The following is a 22969-nucleotide window of genomic DNA, read 5'->3' as shown; positions in this document are numbered from 1 at the left end:
CAGCGGAGAATTAGATTTGAAAAAAAATCACAGAGAGCTCCAAACACAGAATGTTGAGCACTTATTTCATCTTATAGGACTTAATGTAGACATATAAACAGTGTAATCTAGAGTGACGCCCCTGTGATTGTGCATTAATGAGAAATTGTACACAAGAGAAAGACAGGCAGGTGAGAATATAGGTGAAAGATTTTCTCTTTTGCTGAAAATGCAGCATGGAAGACAGAGTGACAATTTCTTTGTATGAATCAGAACCAAGTCAAACACCATTAATCATTCCAAGCTAACACCCACAGTTCATACATGAGCTTGACATATCAGCTTTTTGTACTAAAACAACATGCCTCCACCTCGGTACACAATTACATGCACACAGACAAATAGTCCAGTAAGTTCACAGAACAGAAAATTAAGAATCTAAAGAGAAGAAACGTTCCTAATGTCATACTCAAAATGTATGAGTACATATCTTAAAACAATCATGCAGTCTTGAGACTGTTATGTGGCAGGAATATCTTAGAGCTGCTTACTGCATATCACATACACAACACATGCTGCTACAACGCACCCACTGAGCAGAACTTGGGTCTCAAGAGGAGCCTGGACGACTTACTTTTCACACAATCAGTAACTTTTTACATTAACTAACAGAACATAATTTTTGTTTGACTTTTGAACTGCACCCCATGCTGTTGTGGAACTGCACATTTTTGCCCAGAGCTCCTTGGATCCCCAGGAACTTCTCTGTGGCCCAAAAGATTTCCACCTGTAGAGAGCAACTTTCCTGCCTTCCCTCTCCCACTGATGCTAAAAGTCCTCCTCAAATGCTGTTTTTGGGGGAGTGTCCCCAAAATACATTGGGGAGAAGAAAGAAACTTGTACTCCACAGACAGAAGTCCCTCTGCCTGTGGAAAACACAGTTGGATCCCGGATCGTGTATGTGCTTAAGCTCCTTGGAGGAAGGGTGCTAAAGCATTAGTAAAGTATAACAAATCCTTTTTTTAAAAAAAATTGGTGGCCTATAGCCTGCCCCTTTATCCTACCATTCCTGTGATTTTAGACGTCATGCAAGAACCAACGGTTGTATCCATCATGCAGCGGTTATATCCATCATGCAAGAACCAACGGTTGTATCTGTGCCCTTTCACAGATCTGTGGAGCCCTTCCGATCTAATTTTATTTATTAATTTATGTTATTTATAGTCCACCTTTCTCATTTGGACTTAAGGTGGATTATACAGAGAGAGTCAATATACAACTGACAGATGAGACGTTCAATAAACCATGCAATAGGATTAGGGTTGCAGAACCAACCAGAAGTCTAAAAACAGAACTGAAGCCACATTAAACAATGCAAAAATTACACAGTAGCATCCTAGTTTCAGCAAGCTATACACAGTAGTATAGACCACAGTCCCTAATAATTTTTCCAGATAGCTTTGTGAAGGGCCCATTGCATTTATATTCACTACCCAAGATGCCTGTCTCAAATTGACTCTCCATATCCTGATTTTAAACACACACCTTTATGGACTGATCAGTCATGCAAAGCCATGTGGCTCAGAAGCAAGCAGGTGTTTCTTCAGGGGGTGTGATCAGTCTTGTGGTGTTTGTCTTGCATAGTTTTATCTCATGCCTTTTTTTAGCTCCTAGTTTTTGCCCACACTAAAGATGACTAAGAGATCAACCCTAAAGAGGTCTGCTCAGGGACTCCTGCTCAGCTCTACTCAACGTGGCTTCTACGACAGTAAAATGTTCTTAGGTTTACACTGTAATTCCTCAAAATATACGAATTGCAGTATCTGCTGTGCCTGTGAAAGAGATACCATCAGGTGATCTCTTTTATGGGTCCAACTCTTTGTTAGTATAGGAAAAAACAAGCTTATGAGTAGAAAAATAAATTATTTTGTGATTACCTAACTAGTTCTATGTGAACTAGCCAACAAACACCCTTAGATCTGAGATGTATAGACATGATACAGACATGAGAATCAAGGCAACACCTCACGTTACACAGCAACCTCACTTCCTATATGAATGCCAGGGCTCCACACCAATTTGGCATGTGACAATCTTATAAAAAGGAGGAAGACATTCTGGGTGTGGTCACATGGCAAGCCTACTGCGATTTGTTCCCACTGTAGATTTGATCGGGGATATTTTTTAGCGGGTTCAGATGATCACACATCCCTTGCCCAACCGCTTGCATTGTGCGACGAGGCTCCAGGCACTGTCCAGACAGCCACACTGCCCAAGTGCCACGCCGAACAAAATGAACTACCAATGTGTGACCGAATGCTGTTTTATGTGCGCTTGAGCATTCATGCATTTAATATTTCAGCGCAGGATTAGTCATGCACACCACAGTGAAAGCTGGGGGGGGGACTACCACAAGAAGGACATACAGATGACCTAATTGCATTCATAGTGAGGATTCACACTTCAAGTAGTAGGAAAGTATTTGATTGATTTCCCACAAGCGCTGTTCCGCGCTCACACCTCCCTTTTGCCCCGATGGCACGTGTCAATTTCACACAAGGTGCTGTGTCGCTGCATTTCGCCCTGGAGCTTTGCACGATTTCCCCTGCGTCTACTCAATCCTCAAAAAACAGGACTGAGTAGATGCGGGGGAAATCGCGCAAAGTTGCGGGGCGAAATGCGGCCGCGCAGCAGCTTGTGTGAAATTGACATGTGCCACCGGGACAAAAGGGAGGAGTGAGTGTGGAGCAGTGCTTGTGGGAAACCAGTGTCGGAAAATCTGCTAGAAAACCGGGAGGATTGCGGGGGTGAGTCTGCTTCGATACGGGAGACAGAATCAGCTGTCTGATCAGCCCTTTTAAATGCAATAGGTTGTGAAACCTGATCAAAATGACTGTGTGACCATGACCACAGTTGGGGTTGCCAACCTCCTGGTGGTGCAAACTAAAGAGAGAGATCATGGGAAGGAAGTTGAGAAGAAGCAAACAACCGTGACGTATTATGCCAAAAAAGTCTCTATCAAAGTGGCCAGTGGATTTGATGAGTGTCACTATGAAATACTACTAGAGAGTTTGTCAAAAGGATTAATATTGTATTTCAACGCTACCCACTTTGATAAAGTTATACACAAAACGAGATACAATATGCATGGTTCATTGGTGTTGATGGCATTTAAATTGCTTCCAGTAAACTGAATATTGGAAAAAGAAATTTCTAGTCTTTGAAGACTTTTTTTGGCATAATACATCACAGTTGTTTGCTTCTTCTCCACCTCCTGGTGGTGTCTGGAGATCTACTGGGATTATAATGGATCTCCAGGCAGCAGAGATCAGTTCATCTGAAGGAAATGGGTGCTTTGGAGGGTGGCCTCTATGGTATTTACTTTATTTATGTTTTTATTTTATTGATCAGATTTATACCCCACCCTCCTAGCCAAGTAACAACACATAAATAATGGTTATAAACAATCCTAAAACCTTCTAAAACAATCCAACATTATAAGCGCTAGTAAACATTAATAATATTGCTGAGCGATGGCGGCCACAATTCAGTGATCTATCCTAATGATCAGTTCAGAACTATTCCTTTATGCGGCTGGCACAGGCTGTTGCTGGTAGCACCAAGGGGACCAAGGGGACAGCCTTTCAACTACTGGGGGTGGCTTCTTGTTGACGTCCTTCCCCTCCCCAGATCCCAGCCTCCCCAAGCTCCTCCCCCTCCAAATATCCAGGAGTTTCCCAGCCTGGAGCTAATGTGACCAACACACCATGGTAACAATTATACCAGACAACGGGAATAGGTAGAACAGGCAGGGGTCATTTCCTGCAGGAGTGCACAGGAGCAGAGCTCCGGTAGTAAAGAGCCCAGGGGGCGGGCACATGCAACAAGCCCCACCCCCTGCTCCCAGCATCCCTCAGTCAGAGCAAGAAGCAGCCAGGTAAGTTGCAGAGCCCTCCCCCCCGGTCCAAACCAGTCCAGTGGCACCTTTAAGACCAAGTTTTATTCAGGTACAAGCTCTCCCTCCTCTGAGAGGACAGATCTGCATGTTCCCCCCCCCCAATAGCTAGCACTCCAAAACAGTCCAGTGGAGCCTGAGCGGTGGATGTTGCCTTCTGACACACTTCCGGTGATGTCAGGGGGTGTGGTATATGCAAATAAGTTATGCTAATGAGCTCCTGCACCTCTTTTTCTATGAAATGACCCTTGAGAACAGGTCTTCCTTTCCAGAACATACCTGTTTCGCCCTTTGTAGAAGAAATCTGCACAGCCTCGATTGTGACAGGTCCATTCTTAATATTCTCAGGCGGTTCAGAAGAGATCTAGAGCATCAAACTATGGTTAGTCATCAGAATGTCTGTTGTACTACTTGGCACATTGAAACAGCAAAAAAAAAAAAATTCTGGAAAATTATTATAAGAGTACTATGCATACTAACTGCCCATAGTCTTCACCAGTAGGGTTGGCAACTGGCCTGAACAAAAAAAAAGTCCTGTGCCTTTAATTAGAAGCTTAATGGGTGGAAACAGGCTGCTGAAGATTTTCATGGCATGGAGGGAAATAGCATCCCATAACACTGTGGGGAAGCCGGGGAGGGGACTACTTCCCAGCAGCATCCAACCCAGGACAAAGAACCCTTGTGTCAGTGACCTATGTCTTAATACCTGAACACAAATATAAGAAAACCACAGCGAAACAGAAAATCCAGATTCTAATCCCTTACTGTGTAGCTGGCTAGCTCCTTCATTCCAAATATCCCATCTCAGTCCTTAAACATCACCAGTATTAGCTGTAATGGGGCAAGGCTTACGCTGGGCGATTAAAGACCAAGGTTATGAATTTTAAAAAGCAATTTGATTTCTCCAGAGAGCAACGCCCAAGCCAAACATCACAAAGCATTCTACAGAAAGTTACCTCTGCGTATGATGTCCTGTGAATGATTTCTTGATCTGAAGGCTCCTCTTCTTTCGTTAGCGTGTTCCCCATACTGGCTGTATTTGAGAAAACCCAAAGCAGATGTTTAGGAAAGGCAAGAGGGAACACACATGAAGCTGCCTTATAATGAATCGGATTGTTGGTCCACCAAGGGCAGGAATATCTACTCGGACTGGCCATGGCTTTCCAGGGTCTCAGGTAGGGGTCTTTCATATCACCTACTACCAGGTCCTTGATTGGAGATGATGGAGATTGAACTTGGGACCTTCTGCATGCCAAGCAAATACTCTACCACTGAGCCACAGCAGGTCTGAGCCATGATCCCACATAGGAATCAGCTGCATTCTCACACTGCCTGATTTTAGCTGTGCCTTCAGATTTGAGAATGCAACTGATCCCTATGGAGGATTATACAAGTATCCATTTCTTTAGAGAGACGTATATGCTGCATCTCCAGAGACCTGCCCAAGACAACTCATGAATTAAAACAGTACAACAAAACCAAAAGCATAAAAACAATCCCTTAAACACAAGGCAGAGGCATAAAAACAGCATAAAAGAAGGTTGAGCAATCCAAAGTCAGTCTATTTCCCCACAGGGGAAGGAACGGAAGTAGTAGTGAAATCGGCTACGACAGCTTCAGTCATTGGAGCAGGGTCTTCTGCAGGGGCCAATCTGCAAATGGGCAAAATCAATAACTGCCCCTACATGGGTCATCTCTGCTGTGGCCCCCGCCTTGAGAGACAGCCTGCCTGAGGAGGTCAGAAGGCTCCCATCCCCCTGGCTTTCTGCAAACTATGCAAGACTGAATGCTTCAAGAGGGCTTTTCTATCCTTTTCGGGCTCAGCACAGGGGGAGAGGTGGTCTTGCCGATACGAGGGTCCAAGGCCATGAAGGGCTTTGTATGTGATAGTGAATACCAATGCTCCCTCTAAGCTGTGGAGTCTAGTGAGCAAAAATTCAGCTTTGTGAGGTACTGGCATTAAAGCTGTGAGCAGGCGATTTGGGTACTGCATAGATTAGCTTGCTCTGGAGCTATCCCTTCCTGAGCTAAGGCAAAAATGTGTGAGCTGGAGGCTAAAAAACTGTGAGCTAGCTAACTCAGCTTAGAGGGAACCCTGGTGAATACCCTAAATTGAGCCTCGTAACAGATGGGCAGCCAGTGAAGTGCCTGCAGGATGGGAGTAATATGTATGCTCTATCTAACTCTCAGTAACAGCTGAGCCGCCAACAGAATTTACCAGAGAATGGGCTTTTCGAGCATTGGTACCTCACCTGTGGAATTCCTTTCCCCTTGAGGCTCACCTGGTACCTACACTGCTGTCTTATAGGCACCAGGCCAAAATGTTTCTTTTTAACCAGACTTTTAATTAAGGATTGATTTTTAACCTCATTGTTATAGGCCTATCACACATGCACATTTTACTGCAGATTTTCAGGGCAGTAATCCTTTAAACTTGACTTTGGATTCTGTGCCCACCTTACATACCATTCTTTTCCCTCTAGTGTATTTATTCTGCAGCTACAGTTTTAAAAATGCATTTTTCTAAATTGGGTTGGAATGTCACTTGCAATGTGTGGGGAGGGGTGTCCAAGGTTTTTTTTTTTTTTTTAAGTATGCAATTGCAGCTGTACAGTAGTGCCCAGTAAGCACTTTCCATTTAAATCCTCGTGGTTCAGGTTTTGTGCATGCATTTTAGTGTTAGTTCCTTGCATGAAAGAGAACAGAAAGGAATGCAGGCAAAGGGGGAAAAACAATGTTGAAATTGACAAGACTTTTTTTTAAAAACTGACAAGCATCTGCAAAGCCCCATTTTCCATATTGCAAAGCTCTAGGGGATTCTCTGCTGTGTTATCAGCCACTGTGAGAAATAGGAAAGAGTCACACGATCTCATAATATAGGAGAACACGTTGAGTGTACAGAATGCATGGTAGAACCCACTGACACTGGCATTGCAAGCATGTGTATGTGTGCCTGTGCAAAGTCGGCCACAACACCACGCTTTGCACAGGGCTGCAAATTGTGTGGGGGAGGAGTCCTCTGGCAGAAGCCCTGGAGAGCTTTTTTAGTCTTGTGCCACTGAATTGGAAGAATTTGGGGGGCATATTTTTGCTGATGCCCTAGCACAGCTGCATAGTAATGCTAATTTCCTGCCCTTCCTTGCAAATTTCTGCAGTTTTCTTTTTGTGATTCTCTAATTAGATCCTGCACACTGGTCGTGATCTTGGCAGTTTTTTAGAGCCTTTCCCGTGCGGATTGCACTCTTCCTTCAATTGGGTTGATCCTAAGCAATTCTTAAGTTCGGCGGTTTGCAGAAGTTCCACCTGGCTCAGCCGCCATTTCAGTGTTAGGCTTCCAGAGACTGACAAAATGGTTTCCCAAAAAACTTTGTTCACTAAAGCATTCAAGGGAAAAATGTTTTAAGAACATAAGAACATAAGAGATGCCAATGTTGGATCAGGCCAAAGGCCCATCCAGTCCAACACTCTGTATCACACAGTGGCCAGAAATACCAGTGCCATCAGGAGGTCCACCAGTGGGGCCAGGACATTAGAAGCCCTCCCAATGTTGACCCCCCCCCCCAAGCACCAAGATGACAGAGCATCACTTGCCCCAGAGTCCCTATCTATACCTTGTGGCTAATAGCCACGGATGGACCTCTGCTCCATATACTTATCTAATTCCCTTTTGAAGCCGTCCATGCTTTCAAAGCTTTAGGCTTCCCATCTCAGTCTCACTCTCTCTCTCTCTCTTTACAACTCATGTCAATTTCATTCCATGCTGATGATCCCCCCCTTTTTTTTGTTTTGCATGCAGCACTGAAATCCTTCCCCCCCCCCCCGTTGTTGTTTTTTTTGCACTGTGGATGCTGCGATTTGTCTCCTCTCTGATCCCCCTTTCAAGCCAATAACAGCAGGGAACTCATGTCCCCTGTTGTTTTAATTTTTTTGTTCAGCAATCCAAGAATAGCAATAGCTCAAGGAGCCCCAAAAGGACAGGGGGAAATCCGAGGGAACCTGTATGCTTTTTAATTACTTTCAGCTTGAAAGTGAAACAAGGGAAAAATCACCACAAAAGCACTCTCAGAAAACTCGGGGAAACGACAGCCAGAAAGCAAACTGAGCACTGAAGGGAGGATAATCAATGCAGAAGGACAAAGAAAACCAGACAGACGTGCACAGTGAAAGTGAGGGAAAATACCTGTGCATAATAGGCCATAGTCTGCTTTTAGCCTGAAGACAGTGTAGTTTCACCTGCTTCATGTTGCACTGTCTGGGGGTTTTAACGATGGGTTTTAATTAATAACGTCTGGCAATTTGCATGTTTTATTTTTGTGAGCTGCCTCATTCAGGCTTCATGGAGAGGCTGCATAGAAATTTTCTAAATAAATACATGTATGGGCCTGCAGCAGCACCACTGATGGGAAAAGACAGAAAGAGTGAGTTCACCCAGTCAGCCCTTCTCACGAATGCCTTCTGAGCTTTTCGTCTATGCGGTTCCTGTAGCTTTTAGTGGTCTCAGGAAGCTATAGGGGGAAGTTGGGAAAGAACCACATGGCAAATGTCCTTACATGGTATGGGATCCAAGCCTGTCCTGTCTCCTCTCACATTGCATATGCTGGCCGGCAAAGAAAATAGTATCAAAAACATATTTTTATTTATGGTGTACACAATATCAAATATTAACATTTTTCAACCCCCCCTTTTTTCCACAGTTATTTCTTATACTTCTTATTTATAACTTGGCTTTCTTTTTTGTATATTTTCAGAAAGCAACACCTGGCTTTAGTTTATATATATTTGCTTCTGGGTGAGTGTGTTTTATCATAGTATTATTGACTAATGAGGAAGGCCCTAGAGGCTGAAATGTGTATGTTCCTATTGGTAATTTGTTATACACATCAGCTATGTATGTGAAATCATCAACTGTGTATGTAAAATGAGGAAAGCTTATTTCAAGCTCTTGTTGATGTTCTATGAAGTCTGACTTTCAGACTGCTTGTTTTTAATCTTTTAATATTTGCTATTGTGTACACCATAAATAAAAATATATATATTTGATAATATTTAAGTAAGCTTGACCCTTTAAACAGTGCTGGTATATTTTGGGTTGAGTTTGCTTCCCCCCTTTTTTGTCCTCAGCAAGGAAAATAGCCATTAATCGAATCTCTTACTTTCTGCTTTTCCACAAAAACTGGCTCACAATCTCTCCTTATATATAATTGAATAGTGGGTGCCAAAGTTCTAAAATGCACTCCTTTAGTGTATGGACGCTTGAACTGTCAGTCAGAAGACGCTGGCTGGGTTGACTGGCTGCTTTGTGCAGTCCCGCCCAGCGTTTCAAGGTCTTTTGCATATGGAAGCTGATTGGACTTCACTGCATTCCACACCTCAAACTCACCCCCCTCCCCGCAAGGCAGTTGGAATGTCAGTTGCATATGGAACCTTCAAGGTCTTTTGCATTTGGAAGCTGATTGGACTTCACTCCATTCCACACCTCATACTCCCACCCCCCCGCAAGGCAGTTGGAATGTCTGGTGGTGTGTAGGTCCCAGGATCATGTTTTAAAAGCTGCCTGGGGAGATGGGGACCTCAGACAGGTTACAGTGCCATAGACTCCACCCTCCAACCCAGGCGGCCGCTGGTGGGAGCCGCGGGTGCCCGGGCCGAGATTGGGGGGGCAAGGCGGGCGACAGAAGGCCGATGCCTCCGTCGCCCGGCCCTCTACAGAATCCACCCCCCAAACCTCCAGGTATTTCCCTCCTTAGAGCTGGCAACCCTACATTCCCCTCAGTGCCTGTTGGTAGGCAACTAAGCTTGGTCCTGTCACCTACTTTGGCCTTTGGGAGAAAACACATTGGGGCCAATCCTGATAGGGTTGCCAACTCCAGATGGGAAATTCCTGGAGATTTGAGGGATGGAGCCTGAAGAGGGTGAGGTTTGAGGAGGGGTGGGACCTCAGACAGGTACACTGCCATAGACTCCACCCTCCAAACCAGTCAGTCTCACATAGGGAACCATTGTTGCCAATCTCCAGGTGAGGGCTGGAGAGCACTCAGTATTACAACTGCTCTGCAGAAGGGAGGGCAGAAGTCAGCTGAAGTCAAAGGGGCAGATAATGGTAGGTTGGTGGCTAGCTGGGAAGGAGATGGGGTTGCCAACTACATGCTGACAAATTCCTGGGGATTTGAGGGGTGGAGCCTGGAGAGGGTGGGGTTTGTGGAGGGGTGGGACCTCAGACAGGTACACTGCCATAGACTCCACCCTCCAAACCAGCCATTTTGTCCTGGGTAACAATTGCTGCCAATCTCCAGGTGAGGGCTACAGATGACTCACAATTACAACTGCTCTTCAGGTAGCAGAGATCAGTTCCTCTGGAGAAAACAGTGGACTCTGTCATTATACCCTGCTGAGGTCACCACAGCAAATTGACACTGTTTGCCCAAAGCCAGAGCACTCCCCCAGAGCCTCTTTCTAGATCTCGTTGTATTGCTTTCACAACGGGCTTTACTGCTAGTCCTATTATAATACCATTAAGTTAAAACACAAAAACATGAAATCACAATACAGAGATAGAAAACCATGAAAAATATATTCCATTTTTGGGGTACTACATAGTGAATGTTGTGGTATATTGGGCGCGGTCTGATAGTAAAGTAAGGATCTAGATTTATTTATGGCAGTGGTGGCGAACCTATGGCACGGGTGCCAGAGGTGGCACTCAGAGCCCTCTCTGTGGGCACGCGTGCCATCGCTCCAGCCAGGTCCAGACCATCATTAAAGTGTTGAATTCGCTGCCAAATAATTTTAAGTAAATGAAAGCATTTGGGATTGCTTTCCTTACTTTGTTTGGATCATCTTAAGTTAATGTATGAGTTATTTTTTCTAAAGTAAAACCTCAGCATTCAGGTTAAATTGCCGTGTTGGCACTTTGCGATAAATAAGTGGGTTTTGGGTCGCAGCTTGGGCACTCGGTCCCTAAAAGGTTCACCATCACTGATTTATGGTGGTAATAAATGCAGGAACAGTTGGGTTAAAAAGAAAAAGAAGCCATCTTTGCAATGAGTGTTATGCCCAATGTACACGAACTAACCCTTCAAACTTTATAAATATTAAAGATGAATGCAGTCTAACTGGTTTAAAGGAGATAACAGTGTCCGCTAATGTTGCTTTCTCAAGGTGTATTTCTTTTCCTGTCAAAAAAGGCTAAGCAGAAAGGGCAAAGTCTCAGGCGCAGAGACATTCCCACATGATCCAGTTCCTTGTTCAAAGGTGTAGGGGATTTTGGATCCAAGGGGTGAGCCTAAAATTCCCCTTTTAGGGATTTTTAGAAGTTGAGGACTATGTACAAAGATGAAAGGAAGGCACCGATTGTACAATCCCAAACAGAGTTACATCCTTCTAAACCTGCAGTGGACTTAGAAGGGTACAACTATCTTTAGGATTATACCACAAATCCATCCCAGAGCTGATTGCAGCCCAGGCTAAAATAAAAAAGGAAGTACTTCTTCACCCAAAGAGTGATTAACACATGGAATTTACTGCCACAGGAGGTGGTGGCGACTACAAGCATGGATGGCTTCAAGAGGGAATTATATAAACACAAGAAGAGGGACCCGCAATATTCACCCGGGGGGGTGAGTATTCCCCCCAGCTCCTGGCCTGTAGAAGCAGGAGGACCTCAGGGCTGAGGGGGAAGTGGCCACAGGTAAGCTTCCCCCCCTGGCTCCAGCGGTGAGGCCTGAGTGGCTTCCAGCTGCTGGGGCCGCCAATCTCCCCCCCCCCAGCTCCACCACTGATCTCTGAGGCCTGAGCGGCTTCCAGTCATTGGGGCCACCGATCTCTTCCCCCCCAACTCCACTGCTGATCTCCTCCCCCCTGGCTCCAGCCTCGCCACCAGGCCCACCAATCTCTCCCCCCCCCAGCTCTGGCAGCAAGGCCTGAGCGGCTTCTAGCTGCCGGCCCACTGCAGAGTTCCCAGAGCGTTCTCTGCGCATGCGCAGGGAACACTCTTTTACCTTTCGAGGGAATTTAAATATCCCCCGTATATTTTTTCAACTTTTCAGATTTTTCTGCACACCTGGTGATTGCACCAAGTGTGCAGGAAAATCTCTCTGCCCCCCAAGTGACCCCAATGTGCAGATTTAGATATCCGCATGGAGGCGGCAACTTGGCTAACAGTATATAGATATGGAGCTGAGGTCCATTGGTGGCTATTAGCCACAAGGTATAGATAGGAACTCTGGGGCAAGTGATGCATTGTATTTTTGGTGCATTGTGGGGGCAACAGTGGGAGGGCTTCTAGTGTCCTGGCCCCACTGCTGGCACCTGGTATTTTTGGCCACTGTGTGACAGAGTGTTGGACTGGATGGGCCATTGGACTGATTCAACATTGGCTTCTCTTATGTTCTTATGTTCTTAATCATAAAGGTACTTTCCTGGGCGTGATTTCCACTGCATAGCATCAGACTTTGTACCTGAGCAGACCCGCTGAGGAGTGTTTCTTACTTAATGCCCCTCAGAGCACAAGAGAGGAAGGATGGATGACAACTTTTCTTGTGTTTGGATAGTCCTAGGCTAACCTGATCTCAGAAACTAAACAGGGTTGGCTAGTATTCAGATGGGAGACCACCAAGGAATACCAGGGTCATGATGCAGAGGCAGGCAATGGCAAACCACCTCTGAACGTCTCTTGCCTTGAAAACCCTACAGGGTCACCATAAGTCAGCTGTGACTTGACAGCAAAAAAAAAAGTGTGGAAATGGACAGGTAAAGCTTTTCCTGGCATGGAGCAACATCATCTAGTAGGTCACATCTCATTAATCCTCTGTTAAAGGGACACAACAGTTTTTTCCCTCCAGGCTGTTGCCAAGCCCAGGTACAGCTAAAGAAAAAGCCCCCCCCCCAAAAAAAGATAGCAAACTCAAATATTCATCATAATAAAGTTAAAGCTCCGTGAACATAAGAGCATAATGGCCCATCCAGTCCACCACTCCGTGGCACACAGTGGCCAAAACCCAGGTGCCATCAGGAGGTCCACCAGTGGGGTCAGAACTCCAGAAGCCCTCCCACTGTTGGCCTCCCCAAACACTAAGAATACAGAGCATCACTGCCCCAGAAATAATAGTGTTCCATCTGTCCCTTGTGGCTAATAGCCACTGATGGACCTCTGTTACATACGTTTATCCCCTCTCGAAGCTGTCTATGTTTATTTATATTTATTTATTTATTTATTTTATTCAATTTATACCCCGCCCTCCCGGCAATGCGGGCTCAGGGCAGCTTACATAGGGGCATACGCCAATATAAAAACATATTTAAAACCATTTAAAATCCATACAATACAAAAACATTATTAACAAGTTATTAACTAACTAAAGTGCTCTAGATGTTCCAGATGATATTTCACAGATGGCGTATTTCAACTGTTCAGCATAATCTGCTCCAGGAAGCGTTGATGTTCCCTCATCCAGGGCCAGGTTAAGATGGAGCAATAGTGATGGTAGTGGCAGCTCCTACTCCTATGCCTGGTGGAAGAGCTCCGGCTTACAGGCCCTGCGGAACTGTACAAGGTCCCGCAGGGCCCGGATCTCCTCCGGGAGCTCGTTCCACCAGGTAGGAGCCGCCACCGAGAAAGCCTGGTAGCGGTCAGCCTGGCCTCTTTGGGGCCTGGCATTGCCAGGAGATGTTGCGTCCCGGACCGAAGTGCTCGCGAGGGAACATATGAGGAAAGGCGGTCCCTTAGGTAAGCTGGACCCAGACCATGTAGGGCTTTAAAGGTAAGAACCAGCACTTTGAAACGAATCCGGTACGCTATTGGCAGCCAGTGCAGCACTTTCAGCACAGGCTGGATATGGTCCCTTCTAGGAAGACCCATCAACAGCCTGGCCGCAGCATTCTGCACTAGCTGCAGCTTCCGGATTTGCAACAAAGGCAGCCCCATGTAGAGAGCGTTACAGTAGTCTAGCCTCGAGGTGACCGTCGCATGGATCACTGTGACCAAGTCACTGCGGTCGAGGAAAGGGACCAACTGCCGCACCAGCCGCAGATGGTAAAAGGCTGACTTGGCAGTGGCTGCCACCTGGGCCTCCATGGTTAACGAGGAGTGCAGGAGCACTCCCAAACTCCTAACCTCCGGCGCTGGCACAAAAGGCACCCCATCGAAGGTCGGGAGAGGGAGCCCTAACCCCAGACCACCACGACTCAAGCCCAGGACCTCTGTCTTCACCGGGTTTAACTTCAGCCTGCTCAGCCGGAGCCAACCAGCCACGGCCTGGAAGGCCCGGTGCAGATCTTCAGGGACAGAGCTCGACCGGCCGCCCAACATCAGATAGAGCTGGGTGTCATCCGCATATTGATGACACCCAAGCCCATACCTCCGGGCAATCTGGGCAAGGGGGCGCATATAGATGTTAAACAATAACGGGGAGAGAACAGCCCCCTGAGGCACCCCACACACAAGAGGGCGCCTCCGGGACTGCTGCTCCCCTATCACCACCCTTTGTCCCCGACCACGGAGAAAAGAGGTAAGCCGTTGAAGGGCGAGCCCCTGAATCCCCACGTCGGCGAGACGGTGGGTCAGCAGCTGATGGTCGACCATATTGAATGCGGCCGACAGATCTAACAGCAACAGCGCCGCCACACCGCCTCGATCCAGATGCCGTCGGAGATCGTCAGTAAGGGCGACCAATACACTCTCTGTCCCATGCCCCAGGCGGAATCTTTGTATCTACCACCACTTCCTACGGCAGTGAATTCCACGTGTTAATTACTCTTTGGGTGAGGAAGTACTTCCTTTTATCTGTTTTCTGTGCTCATTAATTTCATTGAGTGCCCACAAGTTCTTGTATTGTGAGAAAGGGAGAAGAGTACTTCTTTCTCTACCTTCTCTGTCCCATGCATAATGTTGTCAGCCTCCATCGTGTCACCCCTCAGTCATCTATCCAACTTCACAAAACACCTTTTCCCTTTAATGGATAGTCTAGCCCCATCTTAAATTAGACCACTGGACTATTTTTTTTCACATTTTCATCTTGCCTTTCCTCCATGTCTATGGCTCTCCTCACCTCTTCCGTGTTTCCCCGAAATTAAGACACTGTCTTATATTTATTTTTTCTCAAGAAGACACACTCGGGCATATACCACAAATGCATAGAAATCCTGCTAGGGCTTATTTTTGGGGTTGGTCTTATTTTCGGGGAAACAGGGTATGTACCAGTGCCAATCCCACCCCTACCTCTACACATGCATGATGTTTTTCAGCTTGCATGCACCGCTACAATTTCCATCCAGAACTTTCTGAGGAAGTGTGCTTGCACACAACCATGAATAAAACTTTGTTGGTCTTAAAGGTGCCACTCAGGCCCGTAGCCAGAATTTTTATGTTAGGGGGTCAATTTTTTTTTTTGTTAAGCGGACAGTTTAACATGGTTGAGAGCAACCCATTGTTGCCTACTCAGGCTGGCAGTGGCTCTTCCAGGTCTCAGGCAGAGATCTAACTACTAAACAAACAAACAAAAATTATCTTAAACAAAGACACGCAGAGTAAGTCAGAACTGCCTACTCAGACTGGCAGTGGCTCTTCAGGTCTGAGATGCCCAGGATTGAAAAGCAGGACCCACCATGTGCCCAACAGATGCCCTACCCACTGAGTCACAAACCCACACTATTATATACAGGTCGTGGTCAGACATGCGATTTGGAATGGAGGGGAAGTGAGCCTATTTCCCCTGGTTGAAATTGACACGGCATTGCACAGTCACACATCAGCCCAATCAGATGGCACGTTCGGCTGAGTGGGGTATTTTCGATCTACAAAGCCATGTGCATCTGCAAGTCTACACATACAGGGGCAAGCGCAACATAACAGAAAACAAAACATTGGCAGCTTGCTGACAGGCAGAAAAAAAACAGCACCGAGTCAGGATAGAATGAGCAGACCATCCCGATGGCATGAGACCATGCTTGAGCGATCAGACGGGAAAGTCCATCTGTAGCCTGTCGGCAAGCATTATGCCTGGACTTTCCCTGGTGTCTTTTAACTTCACTTTCGTAGTGGGGCAGCACAGGGTGATTGACAGCTGCAGGACCTTTCCCAGATGTTGCTGTCTGATCATGCCCTTTAGATCCGTCAGGCATTCACAGCTATGTCGGATCTAAAGGCACGTCTGACCACGGCCACAATCCACTTACTTTATCAACTACCAAACAAGCTGAGCCAAAGGAAGGAGGAAGCTGAGCCAAGAGATCCAAAAGAGGACCAAAGAGGAAGAGTTGAGTGAGGGCCGAGGCCAAGTTGCTTCCTCTGGGGAGGGGAGGAGGCAGAGCATAACAACAAGAAGGTAGGAAAAGCTAGCAAATCGTGCCTCCCTTTGCCCCGCTTCTATTGGTCAATTTCCCACTCGAAGCCGCGTGGCTGCATTTTGACCCACGGCTTCGTCCAATTTTCCCCACGGTTTCGTGATCTTTTTTGAGGATCACGAAACCGCAGGGAAAATTGGGACAAATCGCAGGTCAAAATGCGGCTGCGCAGCTTCGAGTGGGAAATTGACCAATAGAAGTGGGGCAAAGGGAGGCACGACCACGGCGCAGCTCTTGTGTGAAATCGGTCTGTATAGCAACAACAACAACAAAAGCCAGCTAGCACTCAGCACACACGTGCTTCCACCCCCCTGTTTGCCCCAGAGCCACTCTTGGAGGAGGGCCAGCCAAAGGCCATGAGGTGCCCAGAGGAGAGCAGGGGTGAGGTGCATGTCTTTTTAAGGGAAGCCAACCAGCAGCAGGAGGAGGGGCCATCAGAAGATTCTGAGCTTTCCTCCCTGAAGAAAGGGGGAGGGGGAGGAGGCGGAGCACAATGAGAAGAAGGTAGGGAGAGCTAGCGATTCTAAACAGTGTTTGTTAGTCTGCATAACAGCGACACACACACTGTGATCACGCTTGAGCAGCTGGTTCTCAACTCACTTCTCAAAGACATGCAGGGGTTCAAGGGAGGCTCCAGCCCAGAAATTCTTACGCATCACATCTGTAGCTGTCTGGTGAGGGGGCAGGACACGTTTCGGAGGGGGCGTCATCCTCGTCAGCCCCCTCATGGCTACTGGCCTGGTGCCACTGAACTGAAACTTTGTATTCCTGCAATAGTCACCGGAGGCTTGGTATGCACACTGGAGAGGAAGCTTTCCCTCACAGCTTGGAACTGCATGTGGGTGGGTTCCACATGGGGGGATGGGAAAAGCTGATCCGCTCCCCAGCAAAACAGCTGCAAGGGAGACAGAGATGTGCGGTGACAGCATCCACATGCCCTGCCCCCTCCCCATCCTCCTTGCATCGTCACAAAAGCACCAGCTTGACCACTGGGCTTGTGAAAGGGACAGCTACAAACGCTGGTCAAGAGAAACTGCCAAGAACCCCTAGTAATTTTTGATCACCTGTGCTTAGGGTTGTCAGCTCTGGGTTGGGAAATATATGGAGATTTTGAGGGTGTAGACTGGGGAGGGTGGGGTGTGGGGAGGAGAGGGACCTCAGCAGAGTATAACACCATAGAGTTCACCTTCCAAAGCAGTCATTTTCTCCAGGGGAACCAATCTCTGTCGCCTGGAGAGCAAGTTCTAATTCTGGGAGCTCTCCAGACCCCCACCTGGAGGTTGGCAACCCTACCAGTGAAGCTCAAACTCAATATGGTGGTGGCAAATCCGTATGTTCACTACAAGATAGGGTATGGTTTACAGTGCAAAAGATCCAGGCAGGAGGATATGCTGGATCCATGCCCCCTCCTAGATTTCCACTCACACAACCCCTCTTCCAGCAGGACTCGTTTCCAGTATTTGCACTTGGCTGGATCAGAATTACTGGGGGGGGGGGGGCAGCTGCAAGGAGAAAATCCTAGGTCCCTCCAACCCGATGTTCACACCTTCCCCCAGGTATACATTGCTTTATTCACGACTGAGGGGAGGGGTCTGTTTTTAAATATCCAGGCCTGCCTCTGTCACATGTAAGATGGGCCCTTGGATATTGCAGAAAAGCTGGGTTTGCAGCTTTGAGTCTCCTGACCCATTTCAGTAGTACCCAAACATCCTGTATGATACACTTAATTGTTATGTCTAATGGACATTACGGGAGGACGCCTGGTTACTAAATTCAGGAACAGCAGCGCTGGATCATGAGTCTGGAACCCAGAAGTCTTGGGTATCATATTACATTCTGCTATGTGAAACGGGGGCGGGGGGGGGGAAATATGTTGAACACGTGGTCTACCTGTTGCTAAAGTAAATATCCGGTTACACACCCTACAACTGTTTGGAAAGGGATTCCACCTGTGTACTTGCCCGAGGACAGACAGCGTAAGAGTGGGGAAGAGACTTCAGAAACACCAATTTTTATTTTTGCAGTTTAGCAGTCGTCCTACAGATAGGACAGTCCACTTTGCAACTAGTGCCAATTTGCAGAAATGATAGTAAAAAAACAACCCCTTCACTTGGCGGATTTTTGCAAGTTAAAGGGACAGAAGCCAGCCAGGGTGATTTTGTTTAGCCAGTTGATCCCCTGGAGACAGATCCCAAGGTCATACAATTTAAAGAAGAGAAAGTGGACCCTGTAGATCTGGAAGGGGGGGCGGGAACTATCTTTGTTTTTTAAAAGTTTGCCTGCTGCAAAGTTGACAGCGAAGGGTAGGGACTGGAATGAGTCAGGCAAAGCAAACAGGAACCACCCTTGAGCAATCCAAACTGGAGCACGGCTGAGCTCCTGCCATCTTCCCAGGCTGCAGGACGGCCACTTGACTTCAGAGTGCTCATTCCATGCATTTGAATCTTAATAGGGCTATAGTTCAGGCGTTAAATGTAGCAGAACAAAGCCCTATTGGAATTCCACAAGGGAAAAAGCAGCTTGGGGTGGGAAATATGAGAGTAAAAAACCTGGCTGGTGGAGAAAGGGTTAAGACCAACGCTCCCTCTAAGCTGTGTGAGCAAAAATTCTACTTTGCGAGCTGCTGGCATTAAAATTGTGAGTGAGCGATTTGGCTGCTGCATCAATTAATTTGCTCTGGAGCTGTCCTTCCTGAGCTAAGACAGAAATGTGTGAGCCGGAGGCTAAAAAACAATGAGCTAGCTCACACTAACTCAGCTTAGAGGGAACACTGGTTAAGACCCCCACACCTTGCTGTTACTTCTCCAAAACGGATACTTCCCAAATCTGTGTGTTTCTTTAGATAAAGCAGACACCCAAGCGGCTTCCCCTTTTCTTCAGTAACCAGGAGAAGCCTGCAGGTGACCAGGGTAATGTACAAGCCCCAACACAATGTTGTTCTCGCAGACGTTTGGAAACCCCCATCTGGTACAGCATACTGTTCATTCAAGTGGATCGCAAAAAAAGGAAGAGTGAGGCAGAGAAAGAGAGAGGAATTAGGCAGCCCATCATTCAAAACATGTGGCTCTGAAAATAGTATGCTTTCCTGACCTCTTTGCTCGATTGAACATGGGAGAGATTAAACTCCACCCAAACCCTCGCCTGCTCCATGAAGCCGTTAGTCCTGTTCTGAACAGAAATGAAGCTTAAGCACATGTTTGGTCTCCGTCGTTCCTTGTTATCCTTGCCTCGCTTCTCTCTCTCTCTCCCCTTAGGTTTCCATTGTAAACTAATTGGGGCAGAGGCCTTTTTGCTTATGTTACTTTGGAAAACACCATCTGCCCTAATAGGGCATAATAACGATGGGTCAGATCCAACATAGGATTTCCACAGATACAAGGGGAGGTAATTTTCACTGTTTCCCTCCTCCCATGTCAGACCATCGATTTCCCATGCATTGCTGTTCCTCAGGTGGGGCATTTTGGGTTGCTGCCGGAAGGAAGACAGGGTAAGGGAATCAAGTTCCAAACCCCCCTTCTTGACTTTGCACGAAAGCAGGCTGTACACTTGATACCGCCTACATTTTTGCGCTTAGCTTGGGTCAAGTCCCTGCTCTGGATTGGTTCTCACATGACAGTAACAATTCCCCCAAGTAACATTCCCCCAAGAGCACTGCGATCGGGGAACTTCCATCGCCTGGAGGTTCCAGGCCCCCGGGAAGTGAAGCTGACCCAAACCAGGGCTAGGGCATTCTCGGTGGCGGCTCCCACCTGGTGGAATGAGCTCCCGGAGGAGATCCGGGCCCTGCGGGACCTAGTGCAGTTCCGCAGGGCCTGCAAGACGGAGCTCTTCCGCCAGGCCTTTGAGGGGGAGCCGCCGCCGCCACTATTCCACCAATGATATTCCAACCATCTACCTAATATAGTAGGGGTAGATGTCGCCCAATAGAGCTGGGGAAACATTCTTCCTGGCGCTCCCGCTGGGAAGAACTTGGCCGCCAGTGTGGGACGTCGCCCATCTTGGATTTTATGTAAATTATCAGAGCACCAAATTTTATGTCAAGATATAGTGTTTTTATTATGCTGTTGTTTGTATGCATATTTTAACTTCGGCATGGCCGTCTGTTAGCCGCCCCGAGCTGAATACTGGATGGGGTGGGATACAAATCCCAATAAATAAATAAATAAATAAATAGGCAAGAATCATTTATATGTCCTGGTATGGTGCAGAGGATTAAATGTGTAAGTGGTTCCTATAGAATGAAACCATAATGCACAGGCTTCCAGTTGGTGCAAGACCTGGGTGAGTTGCCAACCTCCAGGTAGGGCCTGGAGATCCCAGAATTACAATTGATTTGCAGACCACAGAAATCAGTTCCCTTGGAGAAAATGGCTGCTGTGGGGGGTGGAATCTATGACATTATAACCCTGCCCAAATCCTGCTCATTCTGGGCTCCAACTCCAAATCTCCAGGAATTTCCCAGCTTGACGTGTGGATGGTGCGTGTCGCCCACACAGTCCTGATTCTCGTTTCCTACCATGGAATTGACGTCAGTCTGGACTTACTCTGTTTGATGTCCCATTCCTACTTCTCTTCAGTTCCCATTTGTAAAACAGGAACAACAGTGGCCTACCTCGTAGGACTGTTGTGCGGATTATTGAGATGGACAGAAGTAGTTACAGCACTATGGAAACCATTTTCCAAATTAGGGGTCGGTGCTCCTGTTGCGTTTTATCCCACCCTTCTTCCAAGGAGTTATGACTCTTACAACAACCTGATGAGGGAGGATACGACCATCTGAGCTGAAGGGTAGAACAGGTGCTTCCAATAGAGTCTTCCCAATCTTAAATTTGACTGCCCACTGCTGAACTGAGTGGCTGAATGGCACAATGGCTAGAATTCTGGTGGGCTCAGAGCTGGCAGATCAAGGTACAAATGATCTTGCACGGGTCACTGTCCGCTTAACCTTCCTCTCGGGGCTATTGCGAGAAGGAAGTACAACGGCTCCCCATTAACAACAGACAGGGAGGTCATAGAGGGGCTTGGATAATAATTTCCTCCTGTCCTCTTTTAGACTGGAGCCCCCATTTTGCCAGATCTCCACCAGCTGTTTCTCCGCTAGCTTCCACCCCATAGCAATGGGGAGGGGATTTAATTCTTGGTATGCTGGTTTGTTTGCTGCAAATCTGATTGTTATATGAATATGCATTTGCTCTCCTTATTGTCCCAGCTCACACAAGCTGAGAGTTGCACTCTGAGATACTGCTAGGGATCCTGCCTTTTCCCTGCCCCTTCTTGAACAACTTGGGTGGGTAATGTATGCCTTTGAGCTGGCTCTCTCCTATCAGAGATTTGGCAGGAAAAGCTCTGCATCCCCTTGTGGCGTATTTTTGCATTCAGCTCAGTGGCACCGACCTCCAGTGGGGAGGAATAACAGCCCCACTAACCACGCTGGCAAGCACAACAAAACTCCACTCTGTTTTGCAACTGGAGAAGTTGGCAGAGAGTCCCTCTAAAGGTTCGTCCTACACAGCTTTCCAAAGAGCTCGGGGCAGAGGAGAAGGAAAGAAAGGAGGAGTGGGGGGGGGGGAATAAAACAGCACCCGTCTAATTTTTTTTCAATTATCCAAGAAGAAAGCAATAAAGAGAGAATCGCTTACCAGGTGCAGCTGTTCAGCCGACAGCCTAGCACTGCTGGGCTCCCGTGGAGCTGTTCCGGCAGATAGAGCCCTTCCCAGCGGTCAGCAGGTACCTAGCCTAGCCTTGGGCAATCTTCAGAATGAAACCTCACAAACACTAAAGTGGAAACACACCGACAGGGTGGAGTTTGTGACATTCAACTGCCCTGCTAAACTATTTTCCTTACCTGGCCTGCAGGGCAACCCAAACCTGTTTGGTTAAAGGCACACGCTATATTTCCCCCCCCAAAACCCAAATGGCTCTTTTTAAACAAATGGTTTGTGCAGCCAGTTACGGAGCTTCACTAGGGAATAAGCATAGAAAGGATGAAAGGAAACCAGAAGACACACTTTTAGTGAGCCTCCCTCCATATTTGCCATCTAAGGGGGAACACCAGGATATCATCTCAGATCTCAGAAGCTAATCAGGGTTGGCCCTGGCTAGTGTTTGGATGGGAGACCACCAAGGAATACTAGGGGTGTGACACAAAGGCAGGCAATGGCAAACCGCCTCTGAACATCTCTTGCCTTGAAAACCCCACGGGGGTCAGCCTAAGTCAGCTATGACCTGATGGCAAAAAAGGCCATCACTGCATACTGTGGCAGTAAGTTCCACTGCCAAACGATCAAAGCATTGGATGGAGAGAGAAAGAGGGCCATTTTCCTAGCAATGCCCAAGTGCTAGAACTCTGGGGCATCCAGTGAGGTTTAGGTGTGGTAGGTTGAGTGTAATGTATTGGAACGATTACATGAATCACCTCATAGGACTCCCATGTTAAGCTTCGAGATTCCCCTGGCCGGAAGAGACACTGTACATGTTGAGTATAAGGGGAAATGTGTTAAACTGTCATGTCTTATTGCTGAGGGAGACCGGGTCAACCTGCTGGGGTTGGACTGGTTTGAGCCATTGGGCATTGGTATTTCAGGGATTAACAAATTGCTTGAGAATAAATGGGATATGATGTATGACCTGTTCCCTGATGTGTTTGCAGAGGGTCTGGGGCGGTACAAAGGGCCCCCGGTTGCTTTTGAACTTGAC

At 47.1% G+C, this 22969-nt stretch overlaps 1 protein-coding gene across 1 annotated transcript in view; it reads right to left on the bottom strand.

The window, feature by feature from the left end:
* Positions 1 to 22013, bottom strand: part of BCAS1 (breast carcinoma amplified sequence 1) — an 87864-nt gene extending 65851 nt beyond the window's left edge. Inside the window, exons 1-3 of the mRNA XM_015421547.1 lie at positions 21913 to 22013; positions 4891 to 4967; positions 4214 to 4298 (exon numbers count right to left, since the gene is read on the bottom strand). Coding sequence (XP_015277033.1) covers positions 4214 to 4298; positions 4891 to 4962 — 157 coding nt within the window. The 5' untranslated portion in view covers positions 4963 to 4967; positions 21913 to 22013. The remainder of the gene's footprint in view (positions 1 to 4213; positions 4299 to 4890; positions 4968 to 21912) is intronic.
* Positions 22014 to 22969: the final 956 nt, after the last annotated feature.

The sequence above is a fragment of the Gekko japonicus genome, unplaced genomic scaffold, assembly GCF_001447785.1.
Source record: "Gekko japonicus isolate JY-2015 unplaced genomic scaffold, Gekko_japonicus_V1.1 scaffold1239, whole genome shotgun sequence".
Taxonomy (NCBI): Eukaryota; Metazoa; Chordata; class Lepidosauria; order Squamata; family Gekkonidae; genus Gekko; species Gekko japonicus.
The sequence above is the reverse complement of the archived record's forward strand: the minus strand, read 5'-3'. Positions and strand labels throughout refer to the sequence as shown.